This window comes from Trichechus manatus, unplaced genomic scaffold, assembly GCF_000243295.1.
Source record: "Trichechus manatus latirostris isolate Lorelei unplaced genomic scaffold, TriManLat1.0 scaffold00026, whole genome shotgun sequence".
Lineage (NCBI taxonomy): Eukaryota > Metazoa > Chordata > Mammalia > Sirenia > Trichechidae > Trichechus > Trichechus manatus.
This window is the reverse complement of record NW_004443962.1, coordinates 8,358,708-8,377,895: the sequence shown is the minus strand read 5'-3', so window position 1 is coordinate 8,377,895 and position 19,188 is coordinate 8,358,708. Positions and strand designations below refer to the sequence as shown.

Genomic DNA, 19,188 nt, shown 5'->3' with positions numbered 1-19,188 from the left:
GGTGTAATCCATACTGAAGGCTGTGGTCTTTGAGCTTCACCAGTAAGTGCTTCAAGTCCTCTTCACTTTCAGCAAGCATAGCTTCTGGTAGCTTTCAGCAATCCTTGGTGTTTCTTGGTTTGTAGCTACATTACTCCAGTCTCTGCCTCCACTTTCACATGGCCTTCTTCCCTCTGTGTGTCTCTCTGTGTCCTCTCCTCTACTTATAAATAGATCAGTCATTGGATTTAAGTCCTACCCTAAATCCAATACAAAATCATTAGATCCTTAACTAATTACATCTGCAAAGACCCTATTTCCAAATAAGGTCACATTCTGAGGTTCCAGTGGACATGAATTTGAGGGGACACTTTACCTCATACAAGCACAATAAGATGTTACGCTGGGGACTGTTGTTGTTGTCGTTAGTTGCTATCAAGTCAGCTCTGACTCATAGCGACCATATTTATAACAGAACAAAACGTTGTTCAGTCCTGTACCATCTCCATAATCTTTGATATGTTTGATCCCATTGTTGAGGCTATTGTGGGAATCCATCTCACTGCGGGTTTTCCTTGTTTGTGCTGACCCTCTACTTTACCAAACGTGATGTCCTTCTCTAGTGATTAGTCTTTCCTGATAATGTGTCCAAATTAAGTGAGTCATAGTCTTGCCATCCTCACTTCTAAGGAGCATTCCAGATCTATTTCTTCTAAGACTGATTTGTTCTTTGGGCAGTTCATGGTTGTCATGTATTGAATTGTGTCCCCGCCAAAATATGTGTCAAGTTGGCTAGGCTGTGATTCCCAGTATTATGTGGTTGTCCTCCATTTTGTGACCTGATGTAACTGTCCTATGTGTTGTAAATCCTAACTTCTATGATGTTAATAGGAGCTCTGGTGGCATAGTGGTTAAGAGTTTAGCTGCTAATCAAAAGGTCAGCAGTTCAAATCCACCAGCCACTCTTTGGAAACCCTATGGGGGCAGTTCTGCTCTGTCCTGTAGGTTCACTATGAGTTGTAATTGACTCAACAGCAATGGGTTTGGTTTTTTTTTGGGGGGGGGGTATGATGTTAATGAAACGGGATTAGAGGCAGTTATGTTAATGAGGCAGGACACAATCTACAGGATTAGGTTGTATCTTGAGTCAATCTGTTTTGAAATATAAAAGAGGGAAGCAAACAGAAAGGCAAGGGACCTCATACCACCAAGAAAGAAGAGCCAGAAGTGGAGCATGTCTTTCGAACCCAGGATCCTTGCACTGAGAAACTCCTAGACCCAGGGGGAGATTGATGATAAGGACCTTCCCCCAGAGCTGACAGAGAGAGAAAGCCTTCGCCTGGAGCTGGTGTCCTGAATTCGGACTTCTAGCCTCCTAGACTGTGAGAGAATAAATTTCTGTTCCTTAAAGCTGTCCACTTGTGGTATTTCTGTTATAGCAGAACTAGATAACTAAGACAATGGTATATTCAGTATTCTTTGCCAACAGCACAATTCAAATGCGTCAATTCTCCTTCTATTTTCTTTTTACATTGTCCAGCTTTTGCATGCATGTGAGGCGATAGAAAAGACCATGACTTGGGTCAGGAACACCTTAGTCCTCAGAGTGACATCTTTGCTTTTTAGAACTTTAAAGAGATCCTCTGCAACAGATTTGCCCAATGCAATACATTGTTTGATTTCTTTCTTTCCTTCCTTTTTTAAATTGTGCTTTAGGTGAAAGTTCACAGCTGAAGTTAATTTCTCATTCAAAAATTTATACACATTGTTTTGTGACATTGGTTGCATTCCTCACAACGTGACAGCACACTCCGCCCTTCCACCCCGGCTTCCATGTGTCCTTTTGACCAGTTCCTGTCCCTTTCTTCCCTCTCATTCTGCCTTCAGACAGGAGCTGCCCGTTTGGTCTCATATAGCCAACTGAACCAAGAAACACATTCCTCAAGTGTATCATTCCTTATAGTCCTGTCTAATCTGTGTCTGAAGAGTAGGCTTTGGGAATGATTTCAGTTCTGGGTTAACAGAGCATCCAGGGGCTGTAGTTTCAGGGGTTCCTCCAGCCTCTGTCAGACCATTATGTCTGATCTTTTTATGTGTATTTGAATTCTGTTCTACGTTTTCCTCCTGCTCTGTCTGTGACTCTGTTGTGTTCCCTGTCAGGGTGGTCACTGGTGGTAGCCAGGCACCATCTAGTTCTTCTGGTCTGAAGCTGGTGGAGTTTCTGGTTCATTTGATCCTTTAGTCATTTGGGCTAGTATTTTCCTTGTATCTTTGGTGTTCTTCATTCTCCTTTGCTCTGAGTGGGATGGGATCATTAGATGTATCTTAGATGACCGCTTGCAAGCTTTTAAGACCCCAGGCTCTACTCACCAAAAGTGGTGGAATGTAGAACATTTTCTTTATAAACTATGTTATGACAATTGACCTAGATGTCCCCCAAAACTATGGTCCCCAGCTCCCCCCCTGCCCCCCCTACTGTACCCCTCAAAGTGTTTGGATGTGTCTAGAAAACTTCTTTACTTTTGCTTTGGTCCAGTTGTGCTGACTTCCCCTGTATTGTGTGTTGTCCTTCCCTTCACCGAAGCTGGCTCTTGTCTACCATCTAGTTAGTCATTTCCCCTCCCACTCCCTCCCCACCCTCGTAACCATCAAAGAATGCTTTTATCTATGTTTAATTAAACCTTTTCTTGAGTTCTTATAATAGTGCTCTCTTACAATATTTGTCCTTCTGTAACTGACTTATTTCACTCAGCATAATGCCCTCCAGATTCATTGTGATATGTTTCACAGATTCATCATTGTCCTTTATTGTTGCATAGTATTCTGTTGTGTGTATGTACCATAATTTGTTTATCTATTCATCTGTTGATGAGTATTTAGGTTGTTTCCATCTTTTTGCTATTGTGAATAGTGCCGCAATGAACCCGGGTGTGTATATTTTCTATTCATGTGATGGCTTTTATTTCTCTTGGGTATATTCCTAGGAGTGGAATTGCCTGATTGTGTGGTATTTCTATTTCTAGCTTTTTAAGGAAGTGCCGTATCGTTTTCCAAGATGGTTGTACCATTTTACACTCCCACAAGCAGTGCGTAAGTGTTCCAATCTCCCCACAACCTCTCCAACATTTGTTATTTTGTGTTTTTTGGATTAGTGCCAGCCTTGTTGGGGTGTGAGATAGTATCTCATTGTAGTTTTGGTTTGCATTTCTCTAATAGTTAATGATCGTGAGCATTTCCTCATGTGTCTGTTAGTCACCTGAATGTCTTCTTTGATAAAATTTTTTTAAATTGGATTATTTGTCTTTTTAATGTTGAGGTGTTATAGTATCTTGTAGATTTTAGAGATTGTTGTAGTAAAAAATTTTTTCCCAGTCTGTAGCTTCTGTTTTCACTCTTTCGGTGAAGTCTTTTGATGAGCATAAGTGTTTGAACTCCCAGTTATCTAGTTTTATCTTCTGGTGGTTGTTGCATTATTAGTTATGGTGTGTATACTATTTATGCCATATATTAGGGACCATAGCGTTGTTCCTATTTTTTCTTCCATGATCTTTTATCATTTTAGATTTTATATTTAGGTCTTTGATACATTTTGAGTTAGTTTTTATGCATGGTGTGAGGTATGGGTCCTGTTTCATTTTTTTTACAGATGGATATCCAGCTATGCCAGCACCATTTGTTAAAGAGACTGTCTTTTCCCCATTTAATGGACTTTGAGCCTTTGTCAAATATCAGCTGCTCATAGGTGGATGGATTTATGTCTGGGTTCTCAATTCTGTTCCATTGGTCTATGTATCTGTTGTTGTACCAGTATCCGGCTGTTTTGACTACTGTGGCAGTATAATAGGTTCTAAAATCAGGTAGTGTGAGTGCTCCTACTTTGTTCTTCTTCTTCAGTAATACTTTACTCATCTGGGGCCTCTTCCCTTTCCATATAAAGTTAGTGATTTATTTTTCTCCATCTTGTTAAAAAATGACATTGGAATTTGGATTGGGATTGCATTGTATCTGTAGATCACTTAAGGTAGAATTGAGATTTTCACAATGTTGAGTTTTCCTATCCGTGAGCATGGTACCTACTTATATAGGTCTCTTTTGGTTTCTTGAAGTAGTGTTTTGTAGTTTTCATTGTACAAGTCTTTTATGTCTCTGGTTAGATTTATTCCTAAGTACTTTACCTTCTTGGGGGCTATTATAAACGACATTGCTTTGATGATTTCCTTTTCAAAGTTCTCTTTGTTGGTGTAGAGGAATCAAACTGATTTTTGTATGTTTATCTTGTATCCTGCTACCTTGCTGAAATCTTCTATTAGTTCCAGTAGTTTTCTTGTGGATGCTTTGGGGTTTTCTCTGCATTGTTTGATTTTTTGACTGCTGCTTCCATGGGTGTCGATTGTTGATCCAAGTAGAATGATCCTTGACGACTTCAATTTTCTCTCCATTTATCATGATGTTGTTTATTGGTCTAGTTGTGAGGATTTTTATTTTCTTTACATTCAGGTGTAATCCATACTAAAGACTGTAATCCATACTTCATCAATAAGTGCTTCAGTTCATTTTGAAGACTGGAGATAACTGCGGTTATGTCTCACCAGCATGGTGTTGGAAGGAAGCTGCAGGCTTTCCTCTCCCAAGCTCATGGGCCCATATCTTTTACCTGTGAACCTACCATGGATCAGGAGCAGGAACCTCAGTCCCAGCTTTAGAGGAGTGGCAGCAACATGATGAACAGGGAACATATCAATCAGGGCCCAATAAGGAGGCTGTCTGACCTTCCTTTTCTGTGGCACTTCCACTGACTGAAAAGCATAGTCTCCCCTCTGGACAATGGAAATGTCGTGACTCTTATGACTGATCTGGGAAGGCATCCTGGAGGAAGACGAACTGATAGACCCTTTCTAGAGCCTTGTGTCTTATTCTGGGGATTAACTCCAAAGAACAAATTACAGAACATGTAAAGAAGTTCAAGGAGAGACAAAGGTGAAGAAAAGCACTGAGATTAAGAGATTGAAGAGGCAGAGGATTGTAAAATCCAGAGAAGCGAAAGCAGAGAGGTGGTTTAATTCAGATTTGAGTTTTGGATGTTACTTTCTATGGTTTTAAAGTAATTTCACAACTTCATAATTTTGTTAATAGTTATTCATTGTAGAAAGTTTGAAAACTACAGAAAAGTACAAAGAAGAAAATGAAATATCTCCCATAATCCCCAAACCTAAAAATACATTATATACATATTTGGGATCAGACCAAATTTCTGTTTTTATAGGTTAATAAAAACAGCTAAGTATCAATTTTAATTGGATGAATTTCAATTAGATCCAATTTCATATGGATCAACCTAACATGAATAGTGCATCTATTATTAGTATTCTGATTTCTTACTTTACATATTGTGAGCATTCTTCCGACATTAATACTCAAAAATAAAACATTTAACTACTGCATGATATTTCATTTATAGCTATCTCTAGTTTATATACCAATTCCCCTCTGTTGGACATTTAGACTGCAATTTGGGGCCATAATAAAAAATATTGCATGAAACCCCTTCTCTTTGACTATTTGTCCTCATTTTTCCTTAGTTCCTTGGGGTAGACATTCAGAGGCTGAAATTACTAGGCCATTGATTATGCACAGTATTATTATTTGTGATTCACATTACCAAATTGCTTTCAGGAAAGGTTGTAGAAATTTTACTTGCAGCAGTGGGGATATGGTGGGTGAGGGAAATAGGGGCAGGATTATTAACTTTTCAAAATATTTGCAAATTTAGTCGATTGAAGAACATTATCACACTGTTTTCGTTTGCATCTTGTTGATTACTAATTAAGCTGACTGCTTTTTCTTATGTTTATTAGCTATTTTTTGCTTCTTTTTTGAAATGTATATTTATATTCTTTGTTTTTCAAGTAGGGAGTAGTGTTCGTCCATTCTCCATTATATTTGTTGTAAATATGTTTCCCAGGCTGTCATTTGCTTCCTAATTTTGTTTATAATCTGATGTATAGTTTAACATTTTACATAGACAAAACCACCAGTATTTTCCTTTCCGATTTCTTTCAGTGCTTTCATGACTAGTGAGTTCTTTCTCACGCAGGGATCAGTTAAATACTCATCCATATTTTTTCCTTAAGATTTTTTAATGTCATTTTTAAGATATGTTTTTCTAATCCACCTAAAATTTATTTTGGGGTATAGTATGAAGGTGTGAGGATTAATTTGCTTTTTCATTTCAAAATACAGTGAAACCTGTGAGAGCCAGAACTTGCTGGGACTGCCTTGTTTTTCCAGCTCTCCCAAGTTTCCCGCCTTTGATAGGTGCAGTCTTGCCACTTTTCTGTTGCTCTGTATTAAGAATTCTACCTCATAAACACCCAATGAGTTTTCCTTCTCTGACAGGTTTCAGCCTTACACAGGTTGCAGCTTTTGCAGGTTTTACTGTAGTTATTATTTCCAGTGCAGTTTATTAAATAATTCAGCTTTTCCCCACTGGTTTAGATTTTTTTCCCTATCATTTATTAGGTTCTCAAATATGCCGGGTCTGTATTAGAACTATGCATCAGATTCCATTCGTGTGTTAATTCTTGTTTCTGTTCACATTTTAATAATTGTAGTTTAAAAATATGTACGTTAATATCTGGTAGGGCAAGCCCAACCCATTATTTATCTTTTTCAAAAATATTTAATTACTTTCATCTATTTTTCTAGATGAAAATCTAATTGAAAATTCTTTTCTCATAGTTGTTGTGTGCCGTCTAGTTGATTCTGACTCATAGCGACCCTACAGGACAGAGTAGAACTGCCCCACAGGGTTTCCAAGGTGGTAATCTTTACAGGAGCAGATTGCCAGGTCTTTTCTCTCATGGAGCTGCTGGTGGGTTTCAACCACTGACCTTTTGGTTCCCAGCCAAGCACTTATCCATTGCACCACCAGGGCTCCTTTTCGCATAGTGAGTACGTAGAAACTCATTCAACAGATATCTGCTATGATATTTAGCTTTTTAACCCAAAAACATGTTGATTTTATTTGAGTTTTATTTTACTTGACTCTTTTTTAATGTCTTACATTCCTGGGATATACCCTATTTGGTTACATGGAAAATATTTAAATGACACTTAATGAAATACGGAGTTTTCTTTTTACAGCTCTTCTGGACTTTAGTTCTTTCAGCCATAAGACAAAATATCTGTGATGAATAGTAGCCATTTTTTCATTTGCCATAAAATCACACCACATTGTGAACAGCTGTGTAACAGTTGTCCTAAACTTTAAATAAGTTTTTGTTTAAAATGCTGTTTGCAGAGGGTAACATAACTACAGTTAAGTGCGTGGATAAGGGAGCAGGAGTGGCTGGAGTGCTCACCAAGTAGCAAAGACTGGGTAGAAGAGGGAAACAATAAAAATGCACAGAGACCACGCAGATGAGTGTGAGCAACATGGGCTCACAGGTGTGTTGTGGGAAGGTTGAGGAGGCTGTTTTAGTTGCTGTTTCCTGGGTTTGCTCTATTCAGTTACTTGTTCACTCACTCATTTGTTCATTCACATAGTCAACACGTATTATTGCACATCTACTATGTGCTAGGGGGGCAGTGGTGGTTCATTGGTAGACTTCTTGCTGCCACACGGGAGACCGGCTTCAATTCCCAGCCAGTACATCTCATGTGCAACCACTACCTTTCTGTCACTGGAGGCTTGTATGTTGCTGTGTTGCTGAACAGGTTTCAGCAGAGCTTCCATGCTAAGAGGGACTAGGAAGTAAGACGTGTCAATTTACTTCTGAAAATCAGCCAGTGAAAACCCTGTGGATTGCAGTGGTCAGATCTGCAACTGATCATGGGAATGGAATCTGGACTGGGCACCATTTTGTTCTGTTGCATATCGGGACACCAAGATTCAAGGGCTGACTCAGCAGCAGCTAACAACAACAACTATGTCTTAGGCACCATGCTGAGGACACCAAGATGAACAGGGAAGAGGGAAAGAGTGTATGTTTAGTTAGCATCAGCTACATGCCTTGTGCCTTCACATAGATTTTCTCCCTTAATCGTCACAACAGCCTGTGAGGTAGGTATTCTTAGATGAGGAAAGTGACCCAGAGAGGTTAAGTAAATTGTCCAAGGGAACATTGCCCTGAAGGAGCTCACCATCTCACGCAGGAGACTGGCTTGTTAAACAAATAGTGGCCAGGTCTGCCCTGCTGGGGCTTCCTGACTGGAAACACTTGAGAACCTGCTTCTTACCCTGCCATAATCCATGCTCTGGGAATTTCTTTAAATAAGTTCACAGACCCCCTCTGCTGACTCTAACCTTGACCATAGAGTAATGAATCCAGAAGAGTCTTCGGGTCAAGTTATCATCCCTTACTCATCTCTCTGTGACTCTGGAGAGGGGTATAAGTCCTGAGACACCCACCATGTCTTAGCTACTTCCCTCAGCAATCCTAGACCCCACTAGAGAGACCTCTGTACTTGCCCCTATATTGTATAATCTAGGATCTTGCCGATCACCGTATATCCCTTCTCTAGTTACTGCTCTTTCAGTTTTTATAGACTTTCTTACCCCTGGAGTTTTATTATCCTTTTGGGATTTTCTGAATACTTGTCTATCATGTGTACCTCTATCATTCCATTTTTCACATAGTGTTGAAATTACTTGCTGATGTGTCTTAACTGTCTCCCTAAACTAAAAGTCCCTTAAGATCAGGAGCTCTATCTTGTTTATCTTTGTATCCACAGCACTTGAAACTTTGACACATCGTAGGTGCTCAATAAATTTGTATTGAACTGAATTTGGCAATGTTTAGATATCTGAGGCAATAACTTAGGGAGAGATTCAAAAATTGCTTTTTAAAACTCTGGGAATCTTTCCATAGCCAACTCATCCACCTCAGATATAGCTAGCCAGATTATCCAGAAGCCTAAACATACTACTGGGGGACAAAGAGGAGTCATGACATCTCATTTCCATGGGAACAGTATGTGTTTGTGTGTGTGGATATGTGCACAGACATTGCTTTCTTGGTTCCTGAAATTATTTGAAAACAATACCAAAACAAATATTTTTATTCTCTCCAGTATCTATTTCTGTGCCCCTCAATGTTGCTGCACGTTGGTTTGTCTTCCTGATGTATCTTAATGTCTCTTTGATCTCTTCCTGTTTCTCACTTGGTTCACAAAAGCTAGGACAGGCTGGACAGCAGCCCTCCAGGTAGCAACTAAAGCTAGCTCAGCACCAAGGACAGCAGCACACATGTCCTGGAAGTGGGAGAGGGCGCTTTAGTTTGCTGTGTGTGGGTTTATTATACGACCTTTCACTGTGGTCCTTCTCACCTGTGGGCCTGCATCTGCAGTTCAGTAAACCTGGCTAATACTCTGGCAGTAGTTGTCCTATGTCTGTGGTAAACCAGTGTCAAGTTTGTGCCCCAAATATCCCTCTGGCATTGTCCCACTGATGGGCCTGGCAGTGAGACTGGGGCAGGGATGGCACTGCTGTAGAATCAGAAATAGTGGAGGATGGGGCAGGGAGAAGCCCTGGGTTTCGGGTGAGAGGGGCTGTTCCAGGAGCTGCCCATGAGAGTCTCCTGCTGTGAGCTCTGCAGTCAGGCATTGCTGCCTTACTGCCATCCACACCTGAATTTCAGGCTATGAGAAGTGGAATGAGAGGGACGATGCAGTGGGGAGGTGCTGGGGCATTTCATGTTTGGATGCCTGCCAACGCATCTTCCTTAGTGACAGCACTTAAAGCTAGCTTTTCAAATCAGCACGTCATCTTTAACTAAAGTTATTATGTTGTTGTTGGGTGCCGTTGAGTCGAGCTGACTCATAGCAACCCCATGTGACAAAGTAGAACTGCTTCATCGGGTTTTTTAGGCTGTAATTTTTACAGAAGCAGATTGCCAGGTCTTTGTCCCACAGAGTCACTGGGTGGGTTGGAACCTCTGACTTTTTGATTAGCAGCTGAATGCTTAACCGTTGTGCCACCAGGGCTCCTGAAAGTTATTATGATGTCATTTAACTAAAGTCTATTGATATGCACACCAGGGAAGAGGAAGGGTCCAAAGGAGCAAGCCTTTTATATGTCTGAACTCTTGCTATGTCTGCCTCTAAGTGTCTCGGTAACTCTCTCTAAATATAATAGCAAACATACTGCTCATATTCAACAGTTGACTCATATTCATCACCACAGGGCTAATGTTCTGTGTTACTTTAAGGACCCATCCAAGAGCAGTGCTCAGTGTAACAAAAAAGATGAGAAATCTACTACCATCTAGACCTCCCATGAAATATAGCAGTTTACGTAACCTGATTAGTTAGGAAAGAATCAGAAAAAGAAAAAAAAAAGAGAAGGGTGGGATATAATCACTTCTAAAATTGCCATTTTTTAATGTATGTCTGGATTACACTGAACAGTGTCAACCTTTCTGGGGCGAGAGGGAGGGAAGGAGAGTCTGTGTGTATTGCAGCTGAGGTCTCAACTCCAGTTAATATTAAATCTTGTGAAGAATAAACAAACGGTTTGCTCATTAGCTGGGCTTAGAGAGGTGTTACCTACATGTTTAAAATGCTAATTATCAGTGATCTTTAATGGAGCTAATTTAATGATGGCAAGTGTTACAAATGTCTACTCTTCAGAAGCAGTCCATTAGCCAGACTATATATCTAATACTGACTGTAGAAAGTTAATGTTAAAATCGGCCACAATTAGCGTTCTTGTGGAAGAGTGAGAGAGAGACAAGGATGGAGATAGATGTAGAAATAAGCACAGGAGGGCGGGGAGGAAGAGGCACAGAATTTGTTAAGCACTTACTGTGTGGACGGCACCATGGCACTGTGAATGGGTAAGACTTGGTCCCTGGGTCACTCATGAAGCACCAGCTGTGTGCCAGGCACTGGAGATACCAAGGTAAGCACCCAGCACCTGCCCTCAAGGAGCTTAGAGTCTAGTTAGGGAGCCAGATGCAGCAGTGGACAATGACATGGGCACAGGGTAGCCCATGCCACGTGATATACAGAGAAACCAGTACAGTGCAGGTGGTGATGGAGGAGCTAGGGAAGGTACCCCGGGAAGGTACACAACTAACTATAGTGCAGGACAGAAAATGGTCTTGCAAAGAGTGAAGTTCAAGTGCAGTGCTGTTGGAGTTGAGAGAAGGCAGAACTTGCTTCTCCATAGCAATAAAGACTGCCCAACCTGGTTGTCATCTGACGTCCCCAGCCACTGCCTCACTTTTCCTAGGGTCTGGGCAGTTTGCTTAGAAGAACTTGGTGGTCAGCAACTGCCAAAGAGGAGCCCTTGTGCCCCCGTCTTTGAAAACCCTGTGGAGTACAGTTCTACTCTGTAACATATGGGGCACCATGAGTCAGAATTCATTCAGCGGCACTAGGTTTGGTTTTGGTTTGTTTCCCTTGAAGTCAGGTTAGCTGAGGCTCGTGAATTTCCTTCGCTTAGGAGTCCCGTAGCCTCCTGCCAGGGAGAACCCTGCCGCACCATCTCGCCTCCGCGGTGCCACCTGGGAAGGGAGGATGCTTCTGGGGCTGATTTGACGTTTGTGGGTGTCAGTGGTGAGTGACGGCTGCAGGGACCTGGGTCTCGCTGTGGGCTGATGGAGGTCCCGGATGGGGAAGAGGCATGTGGATCTCCACACTGTGCTGTGTGTTCCACTGCTGATGTAATGCTGCCTGGGTTTATTCCTTCCTCTCAGTGCACACTTCCTGCCTCAGTGGTACTTGTTTTAACGAGAACTCCAATGAACATATTTATAGTCACCGGGGGGGTTTTCCAACAGGCAGCTTCCTCAATAGCTCATTACGTCTGTAGAGGAGACAAGAGCAGTCACCTCCATCTCTCTCTCTCTGTGTATGTGTGTCTTTCTCTCCAGCTCTTCATCTCTTGCTCTTACCATGTTTCCTTATCATTTTCTCCTGCTCTTGCCACTTCTCTCACCTTCTCTCGTGTTAACATAGAAATGGGGCGGGGGGAGAGAAGGGAGAACGAGCTGCATGGAGACCAGATCATTACCACTACGACTGATAGGCCCCCTGCCATCCCCAGTTACGCTGACAGTGTCTTCTTCCAAGGGCTTTGCCTTAGTCCTTACATCTCTTCCCTTTGTGACTCAGTTCCATATAGGATCATGGGTTCTTATACAAACCATCCACCTGTTACTGGCCTGGCAGGCTCCCAGAGGGTAACTCACAGACAGACATTCTTCCTGCCTCTCTTGGAACTTAGGGAGAAGATCAAAAGAGACAAAGTTCCAGTGCCCCCTGCCCCATATTCCACCACCGGCCTCAGCAGGGGCTATGTGTCCCAACCTCCTCGATCCCTTCGAAGCCAGAGCAGAATATGAGGTGAAGGTGTGGGGATTCAGAGCCTCGTTCAAAGATCATCATTTACAGACCAAGATGCCCTGATTAGTAACCTCCAACCCGCTACCCTTAACTCTCTGTCTTCTTCCTGTGTGTGTTCAGTTTCAATTCACTATTCCTTGAACCTCTTTTGTATGACAGGCACTGTGCTAGGTGCTGGGGTAGAACAATGAATGAGACATGGTCCCTACCCTAAGGAGTCAGTTTCAGTTAATGGGGAGTAAAATGAAAACATATAAATGCTATTCAGGAGTGATAGAATATGAGGTACAGTCTGGGAGAAAACTCAGCTTGATGGGCAGGTCAGGGAAGCTGCACAGAGGAAATTATGGGTGAGAGAGAGAGATTTAAAAGGTAGAATCAACATAACTGAATGACTGAATTGATGTTTAGGGCAAAAGCGGAAGAGGAGTCCAGGATGCCTCCCAGGCTTGTTTGGTTAACTCAGTGGATAATGAAACTAATAATCAGGATATAGAGGATGTAGTTAGAGTTGATTCGATGGCATACAACACCAACAGGAGGGCCAAGCTTGGGGGCAGGGTGGGAGGGTTCTTTGTCAAAAAATCTTAAATTGTTTTTATACAGAGTCTGGGAGCTTCCTGATCGGGGCAAATGGGCACTGGGTATTTTATTAGGCTGGAAATTCTCAGAGGATGGAAATTGGGTCTGCCCTCCAAGGGAGAGAATTGCCTCAGATGAGCACTGTGTGCTCATTACATGCAGAGCTCCCCAGGGTGGGGACGCCTCGCCTTCCTCTGTTTCTTCCCGTTCATCCAGTGCGCTGGTGCGGGGCTTTGCACCTGTGGGTGGTGGTGCTGGTGGGATAAAGGGGCATAAATCAACTGGCTGCTTCCTTCTCCAGGGACCAAGAGGTGGCATCTTGGTCTGTAAATATGATCAGTAACAGTGCTTATGGTGCTGAGAAGCAGTTAGAGAAGGCAGGGCTCTGAGGGTTGAGGGGGCAGGCAAGATTTGTTGCAAAATTAAAATACTTGATGCATGAGAGAGTGGTTTAGGCTACTGAAATTCTGAACAGCTTCGACAGGTATTATTCACAAACATTCCAGCTGCTGATTCTATAAGGTCAAAAAAAGAAAAAAACATGGCATGGTCCAGTCTCATTGCCCTGGAGGGGGAGTTGTCTATCTCTTGGATAGCCTTTTTATTGCAGAGTTAAATTTCAGTGGTGAGTTATAGTGTAATGGAATCCCTGGAATCCCTGAGCAGTGGTGAGGGGTCTTCCCATCTTCCCACGTGGACAGGTGCATTGTGGGAGCGGTGGTGGTGCTGGGGATGATGAGCAGTCCGAGATCAGACTTTGGACATCTAGTTTAGATGAGGCTAAAGGATTTTTTTAAATCTGTCTCTGTCTCTGAGGCAGCTCTGGACTAGAAATACATTCTTTAGTACAGTGCTTCCCAAAATGTAATGTGTATATCATTCACCTGAGCTTCTTGTTAAAATGGAGGTTCTGATTCTGTAGGTATAGGGTGAGTTCTGAGATTCTGGTTCCCAAGGAACTCCTAGCTGATAGGTGATGCCTTCTACTTTGAGTAGCGAGACTTCAGGATTCACCTTTAGGATCACGTCTTCCATGAAGACTTTCATCTGAGCCCCCTTGTACTCTGTACAAGTGGTATCTTATCTGATAACAGCTCAATGTCCTTATTTGTATCTTTCTCTGCCTGGAATCCCCCGGAGAGCAGGGTCCATTTCTTATTTGCTAATCCAACGCTTACCAAGCAGGTGCTCAATAAAGAATTGATGAAAGAATGATGCTGGGAATAGGAAACTATCCAAATTACACCCAAACAAACCAAGGTGTGGCCCAACTTTGTCCTGAGCATTTGGAACTCTCCATTTAAGCCAAATCTCTTTTGTGCATCAGCATCTGATCAGTCAGTGACTCAGTGCCACCTCTGAGTGAGGCTCCCATGGTGGACCCCACAGGGATAGAAAGGAAAGAGGAGGCAGAGACCTGAGGTTAGGAATTTGCCATCTAGTTGGTAAAACAGGACTCAGGCCCACTGGGAGCATCTGTAGAATACTAATAGGGTAAGTTGTAACTAAGAGCAAATTAAGGGGGCGTGACTGAGCACCAAAAGGCAGCAAAGAGCAATCCATGGGTAGCCAGGCAAGTTGCACCTCCAAATGCTCAATAAATGCTCATTCAGGTTTTTCTTTGCTTGTTGAAACCAGGATTGTCTTCTGAAGGAGGTGAGCATGGAGGATCACAAATCACCCAGGTGCCCTGGGAGATTCAGTGTCATCTCAGAGACATAAAACACAAGGGCCACACAGAGGCTGGGAGCAAGAGTGAGCACGAGTGGCATTTTCCAGCATGGGAAATGGTGACTAGGAAAATGTGACGAGAACAACAGGCTGCAGCGATGTAAGCTTAATACGTTTGGAGCAAGGAGGAAGCAATGTGGGGCTCGGAGAAGACCCATGCTGGAGAATCCTGGGGAGACGGTGGTGGCAATTTTTACTTCCCTAATAGATGCAGAGCGTTTTAACTTTGCTAATTAATGGAACAGCAGGCTTGTAATTCTGACAGCAGCAGGACACAAATGGGGTGGGATTAGCACGGAATGCCAGTGAAGCATGCCTTTGTCATTAAGAGAAAGCACAACACCCACGCTGGGTCAGGTCCATGAGGGTGCCCTTGAGTTCTTAGGTTTCCTGCAGTTAAACCCAAGGGTTTAGGGGTTTTGCTTTTTTCTCAGGCTTCTTTAGAGGTAGCAAGGGGCCTACTGTTTCAACAGGCTTTTTTTTTTAAAGGGGGAAGCTTGTCCAAGATTGGTCTAGAGTTTCTAATCTAATGATGCTATCAAATATACCTTATGCCAAAAACAGCAATTGAAGTTCAAGCCCGCATCCTCCGATGTGTGTATGCCCCGCAGAAGTTATTTTATCAATACTCTTCTCTCAGTTTTGGTAACTTGGGTTACCTGCAAAGTGGAGTGGCCTGCCCTGAACATCCCAATCCCTAAAGTGTTTCCAGAAAAAGAGTGGGTGGGAGGCTAGGGAGGAGTTGTTTCATCTTCCCAGTGTGTACTGAATCTTGTTAGGGAATTTTCTCCCAAAATACTTCCTTTGAGAATGTATTGATCTGATAATCTGAGAATTGCAAAGACTAATAAATATGAAAAAAGGGCTCAGAAAGTCTCAGAGCATTACGGCTGAGTGGTACCTTGGAGATCTTCTACTCTGATCACCAGTACTTGGTGTGACAGATGAGACCAGTGACCTTAAACAAGTCACTTTAAGGAATGTTAATGTTTCATTCATTTATTATTTCATCAAATATTTATTGATCATTTACTATGAGTAATCATTTACTGCAGAGACATGTACCTGGTAGTGAAAACATGTTGCTATTTCATTGGTCCTGTTTGAGGTAGTCTTCAATGAACTTACCCTTTATTAAATATTCCAACAGCTGGCTTCACAGGGGCCCTGGGGGAATTGATACATAGGATCTTCAGCCAGTGCAAATAGGTTTTATATGCGAGGTTGCTAACTTCTGAGATGCTGGGCTAATTAGTTTAGCTCTACTTGGCTTTACATAATACATGTATTGTGGAAGAGTTATTTGTAATTCAATTTTTGGCAAATGAAAAACTAATTCAAACCACTAAGGGAACTTTTATTTAAAGAGACCCTGGAGCAAATCCTTTTATATTGTGAAAAAATTTTGTTTTTGCTGTTATTAGAAATGAATATCCCCTAGTTAAGGATTTGTAAACCTGGACTTTAGGCTTTCTTATGGTGGGCACTCAGTCTGGCAGATAGCCCAGTAGTGGTCTGAACTGGGTGAGGAGGACTCTGGTCTGGGCAGAGAAAGCCCTAGGAATCTTACAACAGCCCAACCCAAGATCTTGACATTTGCGGGGCTGTGATTGCAAGCTGCATGGACAAGCTGCGTGTTTTCTCTGAGGCCTTAGACTCTGGAGGGGAGAACGGAGAGGTGGGGCATGATGAGTGGGGTGTGAGGGATGGATGGTTCAGAGTTCACTTTCCATTGCAGTGGGGGGATGGGCAGGAAGGGGGAGGGACAGGGCAACCTTTTGCTTCCATAATAGCAAGTTTGAATCTCTTCCTTAAGATCTGGGGAAATGAGCGGAATTAGGGCCTTCTTATGGATCCCTGATGGCATAGTGATTAAGAGCTCAGGCTGTTAACCGAAAGACTGGCAGTGTAAATCTACCAGCCACTCCTTGGAAATCCTATGAGGCAGTTCTACTCTGTCCTACAGGGTCGCTATGAGTCAGAATCGACTTGACGGCACATTTTTTTTTTTTTTAATTTGTATACTTTTATGGAGTCTTTGGGTGGTACAGATGGTTAAGCGCATGCCTACTAATGGAAAGTTTGGCAGTTCAAACCCAGAGGCAACCTGGAAGAAAGTCCTACTGATGTGCTTCCAAAAGGTCCCAGCCACGAAAACCCTCTGGAGTGCGGTTCTACTCTGCAGCACATGGGGTTGCCATGAATCAGAATCCACTCAACGGCAACTAGTTACTGGTTGTATTCTTTAACATGGTAGTGGGGAGGGGAAGAGAAGTGGAAAAAATCGGACAGGAGTTTGGGAGAGAAGACGGTTATGTGGACTCTTGTTATAGTGTAAAATCTCATTAGTTTGGGCCTTGCTATTTTTGAACTTGTAAATAATCTGGAAGAAGATGGGGCTGGAATTTCACTTTTCACAGTTACTGAACATTTTTTTATAGAAATTAATAGTAGCCAAGTGATGTAGGGAAGAGCCTTTGAAAACTCTAATGCATAGAAAGATTTATTTCACATATGCAAATGAACTATTTTGATGCAGAATCATCATTTTACACAAAGAATTGAAGTTGATCCTTATCTAGTCAGCAAAGCCTAACAGGACTCTTCATGCTGAGGAAGCCAAAAGGTCTCCTGATTGCATGAGGATGAAAAAAACAAAAAACAAACATTCTATGTATCTGTTTGTAAATTCTTTAGTAATTTACATGGATCCTAATTAGTCTCTACAAGTGAGATTTACTTGTTTTTCTGTGCTAGAAGATAAGGCCAGAGCGTAAAGATCTGTAGAAATGAAGACTAGAAAGGACAAAACAGTGCTTACAGTCTTTGAAGTTAGAGCCGTCTTTTTCACGGTGTTACGTGTTCCTTCTATTGCACACGATCTTGTCAAAGTAAAACTGCAACTGTACTCCAGCATCAGGTGCTGTGGGATAACTTGCAGAGAGAAGCAGCTGATGAATAAAAAGGCTTACTGTCTTCATTTAGTGAAAAAGAAGAAATAAGTGAAACAGTCAGAGACACTTTGGAAATTTGTTTTAGGTTAGAGTATGACCTCTGACCATGGAAACTGACCGCCGGGGACTGATCTCTCTTCCTCCTTGTTGGAGTGTGCAGTGGGCCACTCCGTTCCTTCGGGAGGGGTCTCAGTCATGGGTTGTTGCCACAGTTCCCAGTGGGTCTCTTGAAGAGTCCATGTTTAGGAACTGAGACAGCTCTGAGTGAGACCATGCTTCCCAGCTTGTCATTCTCCTGTGTAAGTTGTCAGATTTGTACCCCAAGGGAGGAGCTGGGGAGTGAGCCAAGCGTAGGGGGCACCAGCTAGAAGCGGGTATCTGTGGTCTCTGGCTCTGTCCCGCTGAGCTGACAGAATTGCTTGCCTTCTGGGGTCCATTATGTTGTGTCCCGAGTGGAAACACAACAGAGACCCCAGTTACAACTGGGAAGGGATGGGAGTGTGGGCTGCTTGTCCCTGCATGTCTTTGTGGGACACTCTAGTTAAATGATAGGGGTACAGAGGGCTGGCCTGGGTTTTGTATGTGTGGAAGTGGACCCTCCCTTCCCACACATCTCACACTGGGTGGGCTGTCCTTTGTCTCCAGGCATATCTTTATTTTCTATGTGAGCTCCAGGCCTCTGCCTCCAGCCCCCTAACAGGAATTCAGCTGGACCCCAGAAAGAACCTTCTGAGTGAGAAGCAAGGTTTAGCTATAGTACAGGTTGCCGAAGAAGGGTGTGTGTTTCCTTCCCAGGAGACTGGTGTCTCCTCACTCCTCCTGTCCACTGTGGATGATGACGCTGATGCCATTGAGGAGGGGGAGCAAGGTGGAGGAAGGTATTTCTGTCATCAGCTTTGCTTCTAACTTTGGGTTTTCTTGTGGTTTATTTTTCCGGTTTGTAAAATGAGGACTAATAGTTTGTGTGTCACTTAGAGGAAAGGCAGGAAGAATTACTTAGGGCGTTGTGGTCCATCTTGATATTACCATGTACCAACACCATGTTACGCACTGGGGATACGAAGAAGATGAAAGAAAAAAAAAGCCCCCATCTTCAGATCGCTCACAGTGACAAGCTGTAGTTGCTGCCCCAGGACATGGATAGTTGCGTATGTGGTATGTGTGGTGGGGGGCGGGGGGGGAGTGACTTGGATTTTTCTTTCCTTGATAGGGACCAGGAGGGCCCGAACCCTCGGTCACCCCCCGTGCCTGGCATCATATGGAAGTCCTTCCAGTTCTGGACCCTCTCGTGTTCCATGGGGCTGAGCTGTAGGGCCTGAACACGGCGTGCCTTTGTGACCTGGGCTGGCGTTGGGAGGCTGAGGGTGGGGCCCAGGGATGCAGCCATCTGGCCTATTTACCCTGATGCCTTCGGTTCTGTTGTCCCACAGGGTCTTTTCGGAATGATGGTTTGAAAGCTTCGGACGTTCTCCCCATCCTGAAGGAAAAAGTGGCCTTCGTGTCTGGTGAGTGTCGGCTGACCTTTCCTTTGTAACAGACCTCGAGAAGGTGTGTGTGTTTGTGCATGTATATGTGTGAGTGTGTGTGTGTGCAC

General features: G+C 43.0%; 1 protein-coding gene across 1 annotated transcript in view; it reads left to right on the top strand.

Moving 5' to 3' along the window:
* KALRN (kalirin RhoGEF kinase) overlaps window positions 1-19,188 on the top strand; it is a 789,193-nt gene that overhangs the window by 211,298 nt on the left and 558,707 nt on the right. The window contains exon 2 of the mRNA XM_023728788.1: window positions 19,025-19,099. Within this exon, the coding sequence (XP_023584556.1) occupies window positions 19,025-19,099 (75 nt within the window). The remainder of the gene's footprint in view (window positions 1-19,024; window positions 19,100-19,188) is intronic.